At 39.9% G+C, this 19,630-nt stretch overlaps 1 protein-coding gene across 1 annotated transcript; it reads right to left on the bottom strand.

The window, feature by feature from the left end:
* Positions 1-319: 319 nt before the first annotated feature.
* LOC147486902 (uncharacterized) lies at positions 320-1,447 on the bottom strand. Its single transcript, XM_086573884.1, has one exon. It carries the CDS (start codon positions 1,445-1,447, stop codon positions 320-322), a length of 1,128 nt encoding a protein of 375 aa, XP_086430010.1.
* Positions 1,448-19,630: the final 18,183 nt, after the last annotated feature.

Below are 19,630 nucleotides of genomic sequence, written 5' to 3'. Positions count from 1 at the left end.
GAGTTCAATCCCCTAGGTAAACACCCCTGGATGAAGAAAGACTGGATAGCCCCGCACGTCTTCTTTATATAATATTCCAACATTTGAAGTAAAAGTGCCCTTGGAATCCATCGGGTCCAGGTGAACTATCAATATTCATCTTTGAAAACAGATCTTACGGATTTCCTCATAAGAAGGCACTCTTGTCCGGATTGTAATTTGCTTCGTCATTGATCAACTTTGGGTATAAGGCTCAATAGCTCGGATCTTCTTGCACTTGAACCTCCTTGTATTTATCTGCATAATAGCACATTACATACTCTTTAATCTGCTCGATCCTCTAGAGCGATTGCCACTCTCCGTCATCAATTACGTGAACATGGAGGCTCCCCTGTCTAATCTTGCATATGTTATGGAAATATGTAGTGTTTCTATCACCCTCATCTTCAAAACAGGTTCTACTTTTCTGTCTCAGTAGGGAAGATCTGTTTCCTCTAGCTGTATCCAGTTCAAATTCTTTCTGTATCACTTCTGCCATGAGGAGATCATCTTCAACTTCCAGATCAACATGTTGTTGCATTCGAAGAAGTTCATCTTCAGCTTTCCTGATGGCGGTATCTGTGTGACCAAATACCTCTAAGTTCCATTTCTTTATAACCATTTTCAGGCGTTGGAGCTTTCGCATTACCTTAAGGAGAGGAGGGAGAGGCCTGCCTTCAAATTCTTGCGTCCAGCTCTCATTAACCATTTCCAAAAAGGTGGGGTGTGAATGCCACATCTTGTTGAACCTAAATGGAATATTCCTAGGCTTAGGAATATTAGGGTGCATGCCCAACAAAGGAGAGTGATCAGATGCTTGCCGTGAGCCTACCTTACATTTCCACCCAGCAAACCTGAGATTCCAAGCTTCATTAAAGAAAGCTCTATCCAACCTGCAAATAACCCTTTTATTACCTCTTTGGTTGTTGCACCATGTGTATTTATTTCCCTCCCAATTACTTTCTATCAGGTCTGTTGTATTGACAAAGTCATTAAACTCCTGCATAGCTAGTCTGTTAGGTTGTCTACCTCCTTTCTTTTCATCATATCTCAGCACAACATTAAAGTCACCCATCACCAGCCATGGCATAGTGGGATTCAGCCAGCTCAGATCTCTCCATAACTCTCTTCTATTTCCAAGCCAGCAGTTTGCATGTACAAAGGACACAACACATCCATTAACCAGAATAGTTAATTGTTGGTCAGAAGCTGCAACCACTGAGGCAGAGATGCCTTTTTTCCAAAAGACCCATAAGTTTCCAATTCTATTCTGAGAGTCATTATGAAGCAACGTATTCTCAAAATAATTCATACCAAAAGAGTCCAACATAGTTACTTGTGGTCTAACTAAAGGTTCAGCCAAACAAACAAGATCAGGACTATGAGAAATGACGAATTCTCTAAGTCTATCTCTAGCTTTATTCTTCATCACTCCTCTAATGTTCCAAAAGAGTGTCCTCATTGGGAAATAGGGAGATATTTGCCATGCACCTTAGCTTGAGCTCTAGTCCCATGCCGGTGAACTGCAGAAGTTTCCACTTGTTCTGTATTCCCTTTTTCGTTTCATCTTTCCTCCCATTCTTCCCAGTTACCTTCGACATTTTCTTACTTTGTGCCTCCATTGGAACAGCTTCCACTGTCTCCAGTAAAGTAAAATTGTTACATGTCTGTAAGGGACTAGCTGGCCTAATGGAGGGACTAGCTTCAGTAACAACCCTAATAACCTGATCATGTTCTAGAGGTTGGCTCCCGTTATCTATTGATCCCTGTTCAACACCCCTACCATCAGTGGGAGATTGTGGTGGCATCGTAGTATGTAATGGCAGTCCATTGCAAGGCCCTTCAACTGCATTGTTAGCTTCTACTTGTTCTATTGGCCCATGCCTTTCTTGCTCTTGCTGCTGCATAACGCCATCTGTTTGAGTCTTTGTTTGAACCTCTGTTGGATTTTCACTTGACTCAGCCTCTATTTGTAAGTCCTCAGTTTCACCTTCCACTTTTTGTAAGGCTTCAGGTTCCTCTGCACTCTCATACTCAACCCCTTCATCATTTTCATCCTGATGGTGTTCCACTTTTGAGGCTTCGAGTATTGCCCCGTTAATGGGGATCGATTACTGGCGTCCTTAACTTCCTGATGAGTATCCTTGTCTAGGTTAGCATCCTCAGTGCTTGCATTTGCCTTCTCAGCCTGCCTATTCTTTCTTCTGTTTCGCTTCTTCTGGTTTTGAGTCAAACCAGTTGTGGCTGTCTCAGTTGTGCTCGTGTTTTCCTTCTCCTTATTCTTGTTCAGATCTACCTTGAGTACCCGACATTCAGTAACTAGGTGTCCAACTCGCTTGCAATGATTACGAAATTTTGGCAGATGACCAGGTTCTACATTCTGCCAAAATTTAATATCTCTGCTTGCTACCTCCACCCAAATCTTGTCAGGAATTCTTTCATTTAGATCCAAATCCACCAGCACACTTGCATAGTAGCCTAAAGTTCTCTTCGCAGTGTTTTCATCTATGTGGATTGGTCTACCAATAGCTCTTGCCAGGGAAAACAAAGTTTTGACTTCCCAATATTCCAAACTCAATCCTGGGAAACGAATCCAAACTAAAGCATTAGAATGGTTTTCTTTGCTTGTGGAGAAGTTTAGAGTCCACTTACTCAATCGCAATACTTGGTCATCAAAAACCCAGGTTCCCTGACCCCAGATTCTTTGGTAGTCCGTCTCATCTGAAGGAAATGGATATTCAAAAGGACAAGTCTGAGATAATAGAGTATTTATATTATGTAACTTAGAGAAAACCTTGTTATTTTCTTTTGCTTCTATACTTTGTTTCCATCCTTAGCCATATTTTTCTTTTTCTTTTCTTTGGCTTTTGACTCCCTTTTATTCTATTTTTAGAGTTTTTTTTTCTATTTTTTTTTTCTTTTCCTTGGATGGAAACTTCTTTTCTTTTTCTGAAGCAACTAACTAATTTTTGTTTACACAGTTTTATCTTTTTTCTTTCTTCACTCATTCTATTCTCAAACTTATTCTAGATTGGGTAAGTTGATTTTTTTATTTTGTTCTGTTTTTGTAAAAGGGTAAAGGATTTGTGGGTTATGAAAGGCTAAAGAAAGGCTCAGAGGGGCGACTAACGGAAAATAATTCATAGGTTTGAATTTCTGGCTATATCGATCCAAAGAGGGCCTAAATTCTCGCTTAGGATATGACATAGTGATCGAGCAAGTGGACGTGTGATTTCTCTATCCGGATTTTACTTCTCCCTTGTGTCATTTCTCAAATGTTTCGCTCATATAAGGCTTTAGGCTATATTCTCACGGGGATTTGTAGAATAAGTACTCTAGCCTAGATTTGAAACTTATCTTGCTAACAATCATAGATACTCATGTAATATATTTATAGATAGATGCAAAGATTATTACCTACATATTAACCTAAGTTCCTAACAATTATTCGATGCAAAAGCTACGTGAGACTTCTAGATTGTTAAGAGCATAGAAAGAAAAACAATACCAATATTCCTAAGTGTATAGCATAAACTTATTTATTTATATTTTTGAAATTTTTGAAACTTTAACTAGAAAACAAATGCATATTATACATATCTATATCCTAACAGGATGCCTTAATTACACGTGTTTCTATGCCCCCAAACAAGAAGCATGCTTTGTCCTCAAAGTATTGTAAATAAAGAGGGTAGGAAAAATACCATTGAAACGTGTGAAATTCAGGAACATCTGCAAAACAAAGTTAGAACGTACTAATAATAAAAACTGACGCAACCCTATAAGAGTTCCACCCATTATGGGGTTAACAGAATTAAATATGCTTGGGACATAAGCAGGCAATAACAAAACTAAAAACTTACCTTATCTCCCGCTTAAACGTCCTCCTCCTCAGTAAAGAGATGAGGTTCCTTCGCATCCTGCCAGTCCATTATAACTTGCCAAGCTTGCCGCCATTTATCATCTACTAATGCTAACCTGTTAAGTGTTATTATGTCTGATGGGATGTACGGGGCGACCAATTGAGGCTGCACCTGCCATCCCGATCAAGTCATTATTCGTAATGAGCGAACCACCCAATTGGTGGGTCTCATGACTTCAACCCTTTTCCAATCTGTGAATTGTGCACAAAATACAGGTAAACAACTACGCATGATGCGGCTTACCAACACAGGCATAAGAAGATACTTACGCCTCATGGTTTGGGCTCTCTTAAGACTAGCGACTAAAACTCGAGGAATGTCATATCGGCGACGTCCCTCAGCTAAAGCGAGGAAAATGTCACCAGCAGTACTGTTTGCAGAAATGAATTGCCATTCCCCCAAAATATTCATCAGGATGAATAACATGGTGGTGCCTACGTTTAGGGAAAGGCTGCCAAGGGCAATGCTATATAAGCCCACGGTCCATTACTCGAAATACCCCTCCCCATAATACTCATGGAAATATGTATAATCATAAAGATATGCATTATCGGTCATATATGCCCATGTGTGAGCAGGATCGGTATTGGTAATCACGAAACTAAAGCGACCACATTTTTATTGAATTGATGTGTCGTGTCATCGACTCTGACGGAGAATTCTTGTTCTCCATCCCGATTACAATAGAATTTAACGTAATCGTAGAAATAAGCAAATGATAAGTGGTGAATATGAATCATCATCACTTACCGGTAGATGGCGCCATCCTAATCTGCGGGATCCCGTGGTCGAAACCAATGTCCATAGGTCTCGGTTCCCAACACGTCTTCGAAAAGATGTTCGGTATGACTATAGGAGATGTCATCTCAACGACTCTTTGAACAATTCCAAAAAATCCTGGAATGACCCTCGAAAATTGGAATTTTCCTCGCTCACGAAGGGTGGCGCGGTGCGCTCGTTTAGAAGCGTGATGTCGCTTGGGGTTTTGCAATTACAGTGTTTGCGCCGATTCGCAAAGCCAAGGAGGGCCCGGTCACGCTCGAGCAAAATTTCGGAAGAAGTAAAAAGGCGAGGAGTCGCTCGAGAAGCCCAGTAGCGCTTCGTAAACTTTGAAACAGAAATTTAGAGGAAAAAGAAGGAAAAGCTTGGAGTGAAAGGTGCGGGATGATGGTGGGGTGTATTGTGGTTTGTTAGTGTAGAATGAAAGGAGTTTAAATAGGTTCTGAGCTTCCAAAACGAATCGGCAAGTTCCCAAATTGTTTTAAGGCAATTTCCGGAAATAGAAAAATTCCAAACCCGAAAACGGAAACAAACCATTTTCGTGATTTTCTAAAAATCCTGGTATCTTTCATACTGGATTTAGAATAGTAACTTCTAAACTCCCCTAGATTTCATGCTACCACCACACAAATCATAGATATGCCGATATCGGCCAAATTATCAACCTTTCCTTCAAGACTACTTTACCGCGGATGATCATATAACGAATTATGCTCGGTATAAATATTACCACCCCCAAACAAGTCGGGAAGGTGGGATTAATGATAAAAACAAGCAGTACTCGAAATTAACCAATTATATTAAAAATAAAATTTAAATCCAAACAACATAAAACAAACACATTAATATTTAAATTTAACTACTTAATTAAAATCCAACTAATAAAACAATCAAAACCATGAAATAACAGCGAACACAACTGATGGTGAACACCTAGTTATGTGATGAAGATGGACCCTGAGATGGAGATTGGCCCTGGGATGGAGAATGGTTTGAACCATCTGTCGCCCGACGACGCCATGCCTGGGACTTCGGCTGAAACAGAGTCCTCCACGGGTGGCATCGCGTCGTAGCATCTCTATTCGAACAAGCTACAGCTTCCATCTCATCTCGAAGTAATGCATCTTGGGCTCACTACACCAAAACAGGATATTAGTAACGTTCATTTTTTTTCATTAGTAACATTTTTTAAGCGTAAGAGAGTTCCTCTCACTTTAATACCGTGAGCAATTATAAAAACTGTTACAATGATTTTCCATTAAAATTGAATTAATTTCTAACGTTTTGTTTTAATTTCTTCTTGAAACTTATTCGCCCAAACCGTGAACAGTAAAAAAACACACAAAAAAAAATTAGAAATTTGGAAAATAGAGGGAAACTTCTAAAAACTTGCGCTCTCTGAGTTTCACGTATCACACCTATGGAAACAAACCATCTTTATATCTCTCAAATTTCTTTCAATCTCTCTCAAATCTGTTTTAGTTCTTAAGTTGTTTGCTTGCCGCGCTTGTAAGTATGTCTTCCCTTCCTCCTCCTTTCAATTCACGTAGGGTTTGGTAATTAACTTCTCTCTCTCTCTCTTTCTTCAGTTGGATTAATTGGATTTGCTCGGTTTGTATCCAAGTTCGATTTAGTTGCTGCAAAAGGTGCGATTTTTTATTTTTATTTTCATTTGTGCGTCTTTGTGCTCTCTATCTTTTAGTCTTCTTGTTTTTCTTTGCAAAGGGATGATTTTTGGATTCTGATATTGAATTCCTCCAATGGTTTGCTCGTGTGTCAAAACCTTTCCTCTGAATTTAATGTTCACTACAAACATCTGCAATCCGGTCCGCAAAAAGACCAAAAACTCCTCCAATTCTCCCGTAGTAGATGCTCGACCACCTCACTATTTTATTGTTCAAGGGTTCGCATTCGAGCCTTCTTCAAGTCCTCCTTACCTCATTGTGGCTGATCCTCAAGTTTGCTCATGAGATTGGAAAATAAAATAGTCTCTTACCATTTAGAAAGTCACGAGAGGTTAAAGAGCTTCAAGAACTCAAGGAAGAATCTGCATATTTTTTGTTCTTATCAACCGCCAAGATCATCACCACCTTCAATTCCAGGTCAAAAGTACTTTAAAAAGCAATCTTCGAGATTCTTTATAATGGTGATAGATACTTGACATTCAATATTGTTTGATGTTTGTTACTTGGTTTTCAATTCATGCATTCTCTTGGGCAATTTAATTGTGGATTGTACTCGGGATTTGTCTAACATTATTCATGCATTCTCTTGGCTGATTTTTGTAATATGTTAGTAGAGTCACTAGTTAAACACTGAACAGTATCCTAGTGAGAGCAATATGGTTTGGTTTCTTTATGTTTTGAATGCCGTTTGTTTTTTGTTTAATATGGATGTCATAGTGACTTGACAAACTTATGGTCTTTTTTTGGTATGGATGAGTATTTACTTTAATATGTTCGCACTATATCTATTTATTAAATTTGATTGCAGTGTATGTATGCTTGTTTGCTTAGCAGGTTGAAGAAAGTCCTAACCCATTTTTAACTCCGCCTGTGCAAATTAATATAATTGGTTTGCATTGCCGGTCCCAAGCCCGGATAAAGGAGGAGGGAGGATGGTGGAGCCTTGGACTGTTTTCCAATTGAACGTTGGGATTCTCGAACTAAAGGTGTGTACTAGTCTTTGCTTAACATGTTGTAACTTAGTTTAGTTTCTCTTGTTGGTGTTTCTGGGATTGATGTGAATGTTCAGTTTAGAAAGTAGGTGTTTATGTTTATTATAGGTTTTGATAAGTTTTGTTTGGGTGTGATTATTGGTTTTTGGATTGAAATGAGGATTTCGGTTTTATTTGCAGGATGGATGATTTTGAGTTTACGCGAGAATGTGCTATATTTGATCTTCTTGACATTCCGTTATATCATGGTTGGATAGTTGACCCACAGGTATTCACTTGTCTAATATATTTGCATGCACAACTTTACCGTTTCTTTTATCAGGGTGACGAAGAGACTTTTTTCTTTGTCCCTCCATCTGTATTTTTTTACCTTCATCCATTGACGATACATTGGCGTGGGGGGAGGGGGTTATAACTTATGTGTCCCTCTGTTTGTACCCGTCTGTCTTCTTTCTCCCTTGTTCCAATTTCAGCTCCCCTTAAACCTTTCTCTCTCTGAAGGTAGATTGATAGATTGTTTGTTTGTCTGATTACTCTGAAATTCTAGTGTGAATGTCTATACTGTCTTTGATTTAGAGAGCTCCTGGAAATTTTGTTGCCTGTCTTGTGCTTTGCCTTGTTCATCATCTTGGGTGTGTTTGTGTGCTGAATTTTGGTGTCATGGTTGATTATTTAAACAAAAATTTAGTGCATGCTGTTTCCAGTCCATATGGAAACAAACTTTAGTACATCCTCCCGTAAAACTCTACTCTATTCTAGCATGTTCAGTTTGCAATCGAACCCTTCGGATGCACTCGATTTGCTCTCCACTTGCCTTGAAACTTCGTGGTAAACATCAGATGATTACATCTTGTCACAATTGCTTTAAGTGCTCTCGGCTTCAGCCGCACCATTTCTCTGGTCTCCAATGTGTGTGTTAGTGTGTATTTATAATGTGAGGAAACTTAAAATTCTGAATAGTGCCCTAATTTTAACACTTTGCAAGCATTAGTCACACTTTTTACGTTAGTTGCTTTAGCAATATGTCGGACCGTCTACCTCATGATAGAATCGTAGGAAGAAGGTGTCGATCATCTTTGGCATTTGGCATCTTTCAACACCATATCTTTCCAATCTCCGTTTTACCTGTAGAACGCAAAGATTCTCTTAAATCTCTTTCACCATGTGTCTTAGCCCATTGGTTTGTCGAGATTCTCAACTGCCTTCCTCCGAATTTCTCTGGTTATCTGTTTCGGCACCCACCGTCTCCTTTGTTTACGTGCTGTTATCCGTTTCTTCAGGTGTGGGACTCTATGATCCATCATGTCGTTGTCTCATCACAACTCCATTGCTAACATCTATTGCTCTGTCACAACTCACCTACTCTCTTAGTTAAATACTACACCTCATACTACGGGTATTATAAGACTACCCTACCATGTCGTCCCTATAAGGACATGACAAATAACCGAAGTGGTTGTGTTTCTCTAAAGTCGGGTAGTCTTCTCTGGTTGAGTCGGGGATTTATTTTTTATTGAAGTGTCTCTGATCTTGGCAAAGGTGTTGCCTTTCTGCTGTTTGTGGTGCAAGTGTTTGGGTTTGCTAAAAGCATTTGTTTTCGCCTTTCAATTGATGAGTTTTTGCGTAATCAAAGCTTCTCTTCTCTGATTTCTTATTGGGTGTTTGCTGTATTTGAGAGTTGTAAATATAGTCAATATAAAAACTGGTAAATGGTGGTGGTGGGATGGAACTGTTGTGGAATGGGGCAACCCTCGATGGTTAGTGTGGTTAAAGAAAAAATCAAAGAGAATAGGCCGAAGATTGTATTTATGTGTGAAACTCTACCAAATTGGGATAAATCAGTCAATCTAATTAATGATATAGTGTTTGCTATAATTTTTTTGTTGTGCCTGCTGTTGGAAGGTCAGGTGGACTCTGGGTGTTATGGGAGGCCCCTACTGCTGATACCATTTTGAATTGGGCTGAAATTTATTTACACTCTAGAAAGTGTTTAATACTCACACATGTTGAAATGGAGCTGTGTTTATTGACGTGTAGTAACACTTTTTTGATGACTTCCATAAGGGTTGGTATTCTGGGAGATGGAAGTGCTATGTTAGCTTAGTCTCTTATGTTGTAGTATATGGATGTTTCTTGCTCAAGTTCTGATACTTTCTTGGCATACTTTCTATTGATTGTGATACCTACATGCTAAACTTTATTGTTTGAAGCTTCAATATTGGTGCCAACTTCCGTGTGCAACCGGGCCTTTAGGAAAGATATTATCAACTCACGGGTCTGAATTGGTTCTTTCACTTCCGAAGGAAAAGTAAGCTCTACATGCAAAAGTCTATAGTAATATGTAGTTAACTTTTGTAGCTGTTAATGAATTGATCTCATTCCTAATTTACCATCTCGGACTATAAAGGTGAACTCGGCAAGTGTTTTACTCGCGAATCCCGATATCCTTGATGGTGTAGGCGATTTAATGCAGGTGAAGTTACTTACATGAACCATCGATTTTTACAATCTTCAATACAGATACAATCAAGATATGATATATGTGAGTTTTGTATTTATCCAGTTCCTTTTTATTTTCTTGTAGTAGTTTCTATCTTCTTTTGATGTTCTATTGTATCACACCTTCGTTTTTTTAAGACTAAAGCCGGACCCGGTGTTGGTTCTTTGTCAATCCCTTCAAGGAAGTCTCTTTGTATGGTAATGATTATATTGAAGCATATAGACTGAAGTCTTTGGAAAGCCCTCATGTATGCATTATAACGGATAATCGCCATAAAAGAAATGAAATGATAGGTGGTTTCTTCTTCAATGCGCTTCTTCATAATTAATTTTTGATGTCTAGATCCTTTAGGATGTGTTTGTAACCTTGAAATTTTATTTCTGCATGGACTCTTACTTCGTTATTCTATAATTCTCATTTGATGAAGTCAACCAGTCTATCATTATAAGGTTAGTACCGGACATCAATGTAAGTTCGCTCTTTATATGATTAGGCATCTTTCTGTTAAGATGTGGCAACTTGCTTGAAATTTTTTCAAGATTGATTACCATTATATGTTCCATGAAATTAATTTTTCTAGAGTTCAATATTATATACAACTAACGTCCGACAGTTGGAACATCAATATTTTTATATTTCCTCAAGTTCGATATGCTATACCTTTTGCTATATTTCCATTTTTCTTTCTCCGGACAAACATCAATATTTGAATATCTGAACTATTTCCTTGGATTTTTTAACGAGTGTATTGAATCAAATTCAATGAAACATATATCCCCATGTTATGGTTATATTAATATAATATAATAAATTCCATTTGAAGAAAACGTTGTTACAATTTGAAAATTGAAATATATGTGTGAGTTGACTCTTCATAGGAATTTTTTTTTTTTTTTTTTTGATAAGTTTGACTCTTCATAGGATTACTGGACCAGTTATAGTTACGTCGTTATTTTTTCGTTTTGAACTTTGGCTTATATTGATAAAATGTAGAAAGTTTGTCAAAATATATAATTTTCAATCAGGTAAAACCATAAAAGTAAACTTGTATATCTCCATTAATTTTGTACATTTTAGGTATGATGTGTTTTAATTATGCTTCATCAAATTAGATTTGGCTTTAGTCCTTGATTTGTTGTTATACTGTTAATTGAATTTTTCATCCGCCTTTAACAGCGTGAAAGTGGAGCAGTAAAACTTGAGACAAAGAAAAAATTGCCATGCAGATTTGGCTGCACTTGGAGGCGGTAGTGGAATAGAATATGAAATATTGAAGACAAATCCAATTTTGGAAGCTTTTGGCAATCACGAAGACTTCAAGAAATGATAATTCTAGCCGCTTTGTAAGCTCTGTTTCTTGCATGAATTCTATGGAAATTTGTATTCTGTCAACATTGAAGTTCAAATTACTTCAATATTTAGGGCTCTTTGCTGATTTGGAGAAACATGTTGCGGGGTAAGGCTGATTGAGATTCATTTTAGTGGAGCTGGAAAGATATCCGGTGCCAAGATTCAAACTTGTAAGACCACTTGTTTCTCATTTGTGGTTTGAGCTTGTTTAGTTTCAAATCGAGGTTGAAACCGACTATATTGCTTTCATATGTGCTCTGCATCTCATAACGTGGTTCTTCCATTTGTCTAGTTCTTCTTGAAAAGGTATTTTCATTCACTTTCGCTCTGGACTAGTGGTTGCAATTCTATGTACCAGATATTTACTGAATATCTGTTATGTGAGCAGTCAAGAGTGGTCCAATGTGCTGAAGGAGAAAGGTCTTACCATATCTTTTACCAGCTTTGTGCTGGAGCCCCGTCAACACTCAAAGGTATACTATAGATTTTACTCCTCTTCTCGCACCAATCCTTTCTATTTGGTGTTTCATTTTCCAAATCAGTGTAAACTTATTATTGTAAATTACTTCAGCACTTCTACTCAATCTTGCCTCTAATACCTTAGAAAAGGTGAGTAGTTAGTAAATCCCTAGTTAGGCAAGATGAGTTCAAGTGCAAAATCCTTTTTTTTTCCTTGCCTTCCATCAAGCTATTTCTTTCGTTACATTGCTAGATAACTTGTTTGATGATGCTGTTAGGTGTTGAATCCTGGCATGTGGTACTCGTGTACTTTTTGCCAACTGGGCAAAAGTCATTTTAGTAGTATATCGTACATATATGTCGTCAAATTCATCTTTTAAGTAATTCTTCTTCACTACTTTTTATTTTTTTTTTCCGCTATGTTAAGTAAGTATCTTGTGCACTTAAAGATCTCCACAGACTACACATGAGTTGAAGGAGGAAATGAATGAGATGAAGTCTTCCTTAGCTAATATCATGGGTGTGTTAAAGGTGAGTTTGCACTTGTGTTTTTTGCATATGATATCAATATAATATCATTTTGGTGTGAATGTATGATCTAGAACTTATATTCTCTTATCATTTTGGTCTTCTCAGACTTGGGAGTTGATTCCTTATTGTTACCGTGGTTACTAGGTGTTACCGCATTCTTTGCAAACAAATTCTGTCCGCGAGGTTTTGTTAACTGCTGGACCATAATGAAGTCTTGAAGGTAGGTCAATCAATAAATTTTGGATAAGTCTCACGGATAAGTTGTAAATTTCAAAATCCATATACTCATTCATTATGTATGACTTTTTAGTTGTGATTTGTAGTAATGAAAATTAGTATTTGATCTTGTGAGGTTTTATGTTTATTGATAACTTTTGTGGAATTCATTAAAAATAAAAGGGAGACATGTTATGCGTAAATGTGGTAAATGGGTGGCAGGGCCAAAATAATTTTTTAAATACAAAATTGTTTAGTAACGGCAAAACCATTACTAATCTCTTCATTAAGTAACACTTACGGGAAGTAAAAGCGTTAGCAATGGGTGCAAAACCGTTAGTAAATGCTTCAATCAAGAAACACATATTCTACGCTTTAACAAATGTTACCAATTTATACAAACCGTTACTAATAGCTAAAGGAACTTACATTTTATAACCGTTAGAATCTAAAGGAAACCGTTAGTATTGTTGGAAATAAGTAAAACACGTGTTGGCAAAAAACCGTTAGTAATTAATTTTAGTTACGCTAAATAACCGTTACTATAAATAATGTGTAACGGTTAAAAACCGTAACTAATTAAATTAACACATTAATAACGCCCAAACAGTTACGCATAAAAACCGTTACAAATATTTTTAGTAACGGCTAGAAACCGTTAAGGATATCCTATTTTGGTATAGTGGCTTGTTGATGCTGGTGGATAGTCTCCATGTTAGACAGGATATCGTCCTGAACCCCTTTGAGCATTTCAAGTCTCGTTTGAAGGTTCGTTTGCTTCTTTCGAATTACAATCTGTCTATCTCGGATATCTTCACAAATACCATAAACGCAACGCAAGGCAGTTTGCAATACTTGCATGCGTTCTAAATTAGAACTACATTTATCTAATGCATCGTCATCCAGACATGTCATATCCTCCCTTTCATCCTCCGACTCAACCATTTTTTCTTCAGACAACGGCCAAGTCTCTTGGATGCAATCCGTATAGATACTTGCATTAGAATGCAATTTGATCTTAATAGGAGTAGATCTTGCGACAGCTCTAAAGGAGAGCATGATCTTAGTGATCAATACGGGAAGAGGCGCCAAGCTCTTCCCCACTCCTCGAATCACATTAAACATTAAATCGAGGATGCAGAAATTATACTTATTTGTTTGCAAAATCCAGAGAACGTGCAGACATTGCAGGCCGATATCACTGACTTTGTCTTTCCCGAGGTTCCTACCAATCCACCGAGCTACAGACCAGTTGATTGGTTCTCGAGTCGATCGGCTGGACGAATGAGATGTCGGATTGTATTCACCCTCCACAACAAGTATCCTTCATCAAAGCGGGAACTCCAAGATCTTCGATTCCTGAATTGTCGCTACCGTGTTGCTTTCAAGTGTAATTCCTAACAGTTCGACCCAACAACCTGTCTCTCAAGCTTTCCTCCTCGTTCCCGCTACCTTTATGAAAATCCTATCCCCCTCAATTCTCTTCTTATAAAATTGTTCTACCAAATCATAGTGATAGAACTCCTCAATGAAAGTACCACAATCCGTTCCAATGCCTCTTAATCATCTCCGCCGAATTAAAATGGCGCCAAGTCGTCGGAAGCAAAAGCGTGCTCCGGCAAAATTCTTCGTCATAGTGCCATTGAAGTTTCTGAGACAACTAATGGTTTTGTAGACTGTGGGGGAGGCGAGTTTGAAGAAAAACAACTAAAACAACGGTGGTGGCGGTGGTTACTTGAATTGGTGGCGGTTTTTTGGAGTTAGGTTGGTGGTGGTAATGGTTTAAAGAAGATTTTAGTTGGATTTGATTATCTTGGTGTGGGTGTAGTTAGGTTTTCTTCTCTCTCTCTATTTTTTTTTTTTTTTTTTTTTTTTTAAAGTGGAAATTTTATTAATAATGATAACGAGTTTTACAAATAATTAGGACAAGCGTGCAACAAAATTTTTGGCCCTTCCTTTCTTTCGAATGGCAAATCCTATCCTCCTAAAAACAAACTCGTTAGAACCAACTGTCATTACGTTGCAGTCCATAACTTTTTGCAATCTCTTAAGGAGCTCAACAGACTGTTGTGCCAAGAAACCAAAAGTGTCAAAACTGAAAGGAATGAAACAATGCTGGTTAGCTCTACAAGCCTCCTCGTGTTTCTCAATTTTCCCTACCGCTGCTCTATTAGCTGCTTCTCCCACCTCAAAGACTCCATTCCCAAGCCCTACCAATGGAGAGGCTCCAGTTACATCAACACACGCATGCCTCCCCTCAGACCAACTGTAGATCAATACATCTGCAGGCCGAAGCGTCGATCTCCCCTCATTCGGATCAGTGAGAAAATTCACAGGAGCCTCCTTCTTCACCTGTACCCCAGCCCTCCAAAATGCATCACATAAAATATCTCTAACATGATCATGTCGGTATTTGAAACCTGGGAAATATCTACAATGTGCTGCATGGTCCCCAAAAGCATCTAGTCTGCTCTTTTTGCAAACAGGGCATAGCCCACCATCAGAGTACAAAGGAATCATGAGGCGGTACATCGAGAATAGAACGATACTTTACCGGGCGACATATCTTTGTCCAAGTCCCTCCATCGAATAGCAAGTAGGAAATCCTTTGCATGTTCCGACCGTAAGCATCCAATGACCGCTTCGACAAGCGGATAACACAAACTCCCTCTCAAGACCAAAGAACAATCTTACCATAGAACGCTTCCGCCAAACTTTTGTGGTTTTGAGGGGACGGTAGCACTCACAGGTGCATAGAACCGAGGTCAAAATCGGTAGACAAATACTCAATGCAATGCTAGCAACATCAAGAATCTCATCCGAAGAGGTACTTGGGCCACAACTCCTAAGAATGTGGTTTTGAAGCTCGGTCCGACGGTATGGAGGCCACAAAAGCAAATGTAGAGACATCGGTGGGGCACAATAAATACCTAAACCACCAAGGCGTAATGGGAGTGTCGATAACCGCCAATCAGAAATCACCGGGCCGGGACCATCGAAACCACAATACCGGAGAACACCGCGGAGATGCCGATCAAAAATCTGAGCTGCCTCTCTGAAAAAGGATGGTGGACAAGTACGAATCGCGAAGACCAACTTAGAGAGCCCAACACAAGCTCGTAAGAGCGCTAACTCACACTGTGGATCTTCTAATACGGCCAAACGGTCCATCAGAGTCATAGCCTTGTCAATACGCTTGCGAGCAAGACCCATGACAAAAGATGCATCAGTGCTAACTGCACCTCCAAGCAACCTGACCCCCTGCTGAGGATGGGACAGATCTGAAGGAAAGAGACCAGGAGTAGAGCGACGTGGATCTAGTGATGGCCAAAATATCTCAGTTTTAGCCACATTAAGAACCAACCCATAAGAAGGTCCTTCTTCCTGAATCATACCCAAAAGCCGCCGCCACTGCTTCAGTATCCCCTATCGAGTCCCATCATCTAGGTACCACGCCTGTGTAGCAATAACCCGACAACCCGGACTGATCCGTAGAATAAGAGGATGCAACACCGCCAAATAATAGGGGACCTGTGGGTCGCCTTTGTTGGACCCAAGATAGCAGACCATATATAGCCATCCCCACGATAACCTCGCAGGTGACAATACAAATTACTTTCGACCAAGGAGCAATAGTCGGCATCAGATATCACGAACCTCTTTCAACATGATGGTTCAATCAACCATGTTAAAAGCATTCTGAAAATCTACCAAAGAAAGATAGAAAGAGAGCTATTGTCGCCGTTAGCATACACCATACGGTTGACAAAGATGTAAAATCGCCTCCGCTCCACCGTAAAACACCCACCCCATAATCGGAAATCCCGTAAGTACCCAACCACATCTCTGGAAACACCTCTCATTGCAATCTTGGAGACCGACGACGCCGCACCATGCCCACAAACCTATAGGGCTTAATAATCATTATCCGGCTTAAGAAGTGGAGTAAAGAGCACTCGCTATGAATTCGCTTAAAGGCTGTGGACATCGTCCCTGTAACCAAAGATTCACCACAGGGGTCAATGCATCTAGCAAATCAGACGATATAGCTGCTGCAGCACCACTCATAGCATCCAACAAATGCTGAGCTCGAAGACCATCACGACCACAAGAAGTGCCTTTCGGAAACGACCTAATGCATGACAAAAGGGTATCTCTCTCTACAAATAAAGGAGGCTCAGCAAAGGGAATAGTTGGTCTCACAGGTGGTTGTCGCACTGGGTGTTTCTCCTCTAATGCTTGGATAGTCTCCGCCGAGTTAGGGGCGACCCCTGATGATGACAACACTTTTACCGCTGCTGTAAAATGTCCATCAGCAACCTTCTGTAAGCATCGGCGCGCATTCTGAGTAGAAACAGATCGCTGGGGTGGCTGGATTGAAGGAGGCTCTACTGCAGACTCTAAGAGGCGAAATAGTCCTCCAGGCTCGTTCCATATCATCAATGCATGGAGTATCTGTTTCTGCTGAAGGTTTTTCCTAGTACCAGATCGACGCTCCTGACGATTCTGTGGTTGAAAAACCTGTAAAGTGCAGCACGGGAGAAGGAGAAGACGAACCCATGACAAAACTGAACTAGGATCAGCCATAATATCCCAGAGAGCAGACTTCAATGCACCAGAAAATGCCAACCGACATGCACGTGGTATACTTTTCACAGTGCGAAAGGGTATACGAAATGCCCTATCAAGTAACGCCTCATCAAGAGGGAACAACCCCCGAGGCCTCGGGGATAGCACTAAGCGTCTCCTTGTGATGAGTGCAGATTGCATAGTCATAGGGATAGGCGGTGGTTCTGGTATGCCGACAATAAGGCATCCCAACTCTCCATTATCAGTCATTTCCGGTGGTTTTGTGATGTCTCCTGAATGACGACATGGTATGGTTAATGCATGCAAGCTGAGACAGTGGCCACACATCCATTTGTTCACCGTTTTCAAAAAGTTAAGAAGGGATAAATATAAACTTATGTCCTTCTTAATCTTATCTCGCAGGTTATCTATATCTCCCTGACCACCCAAGTCTTCAAGTTTAATGTGAGTTTCGATATACGAAACCGCAAAGCCGCCACCACCATTGGCCCCATCTTTGCACTGGTCAAACTCACGAAAAGGACAATGCACATGCTTCTTCTGAGAGAGCATGATGACTATACCCTATACTCGAACGAACCCAAAAACAGACGACACGAGTGAGAAACCACAACAACCAAGAGCACTACCATAAATCAAACCCAACCAACAACCATAGCATCGAAGCAAACCCAACACCAACAAAACCAACTAACAAACCGAGCATTGACGCAAACCCACCGCCATCAAAACCAACAACCAACCAATAGCTAATCAATTAACCAACCAACAATTTAATTTAATTTATTTTATTTTAAATTAAATTAATTTATTTTAATTTTTTAAGGTGCTGGTGAGAATTGTGGGGTTGTGTTTTCGTTTTTGTTTGGAAGCTGGGTGGGTAGTTGGATGGTGATGGAAGGGGTGGGATTTGGTGGCTGTTTGAACTGGTGGTGTGGTGGAAATCGGTGATTGAAAATTCTGAAAATGGTGTAATTCGGTGGGTGCAAGGTCTGAAAATGGTGGTGGCTCTGGTGCTGCGTGGTCAGAATGTTTGTATGGTGATGATGGTGGTGCGGTGCGTGGATGGTGGTGGATAGTGGGTGGGATTAGGTGGCGTTTTGAACTGGTGGTGCGGTGGAAAACGGTGGTTGCAGAGTCTGAGAATGGTGGGGATCGGAGGGTGGAAGGTCGAGGATGGTGGTGGTGCTGTTGCTGCGAGGTTGGGTTTTCGGTATGATGACGATGGTGATGGCGGTGGGTGGTGGCAGTGGTGGTGAATGGTGGGGATGCAGACGCAGGGTGGTGCTCGCTTTGGTGTAGATCTGCTTTTTCAAGGCCAACGGTGGTGGTGGCTGCCGTGCTTTGGATGGTGGTGGTGATGGGTGGTGGATAGTGGGTGGTGTAGTGCTGACAAGGTCGGGGAGAGGGTGGTGGACGGTGGGGTGGTGAATGCGCAGTGCTTTCTGAGGGTCGTGGAGAGAAACGTGAATAGTAGTGTCCGTTTTTTTTTTTTTTTAAATTTTGGTGTTTAAGGTTTGTTTTACCTTGATAACCGGGCGGGATTGACTAAAAAGAAAGAAACCGCGTCGTTTTTGGGAAGGAAGGAGACGACGACGTCGGCGTCGGGGTTTGGGGCCCCTTCCCGGTTTGAATTCGAATTTTCTCGATTTTTCACGCAATTTCAAACTCAATTTGCCGCTTCGTTACTGGCCCGATTTTGGCGAATGAGTTATGGAAATGATCAGTAGAGAATTTCCAATCCAATTATCCATAAAACACTCAATTCCAACTATGGTTGACGTATAAAAGGGTGGAAAAACGCCTCGAAGTGCGTGTGTGATGTAAGTTATGCGAACGAAGAAAATCTAAGTTTAGATTACGTCAACCCAATTGAACTACAAGTAATGGGCCTAAGCAACATAAATGGAAAGTTTGAGCAATCCAGATGGAGAGACCGATTGCCCACCCCCAAACAAATTTTTAAACACAAAATTTGTTCTAACGCGGGTCGTTTAAAGTTAGATTCCCAAGACTTGTTGGATTGCTATTTCTATGATTAAGAATTTTTTATTATTTTATTATTTTATTTATTTATTTATTTATTAGTTTATTATAAGAAAAACGAAAAACAATAAATACATAATTCACCCCTTAAAGGAACATGACTCAAAAACCGAGAAAACATGCAAAAGTGGAAAACGTGAATTATGTTAACCGTGGACTTAGGATCCGGTACTTACAGCCACGCACTCCATAGGGAGGGCCTGGTTACCTAAATGGCGCACTTACCACTATATGGAAGTGAAAGAAAGTACACCAATGACAAAGGTCAATCCTCATAGACAGGGTCCTGTAAAAGGACTTCCTCTACATTAAGGGACAGAAGTTCGTGAAAATGTTTTAACCGTTGACCATTAACTTGAAAGGTACTTGTTGCCATTTGGATTTACCAAGGTGATTGCCCGTAAGGGGTGACTTCATAACCATAAAAGGGCCGACCAACGGGTTTTAGTTTTCCGGAAAATATGTAGACGTGGAGTTGTAAAGCAAGACCTTTGACCGACCACAAACTCTTTTGCGCAAAAGATTTGCTTATCATGAACA

The sequence above is a fragment of the Coptis chinensis genome, chromosome 7, assembly GCF_015680905.1.
Source record: "Coptis chinensis isolate HL-2020 chromosome 7, ASM1568090v1, whole genome shotgun sequence".
In the NCBI taxonomy this organism is placed as follows: Eukaryota; Viridiplantae; Streptophyta; class Magnoliopsida; order Ranunculales; family Ranunculaceae; genus Coptis; species Coptis chinensis.
Note: the sequence above shows the minus strand (reverse complement) of the source record. Positions and strands in the feature narration are given on the sequence as shown.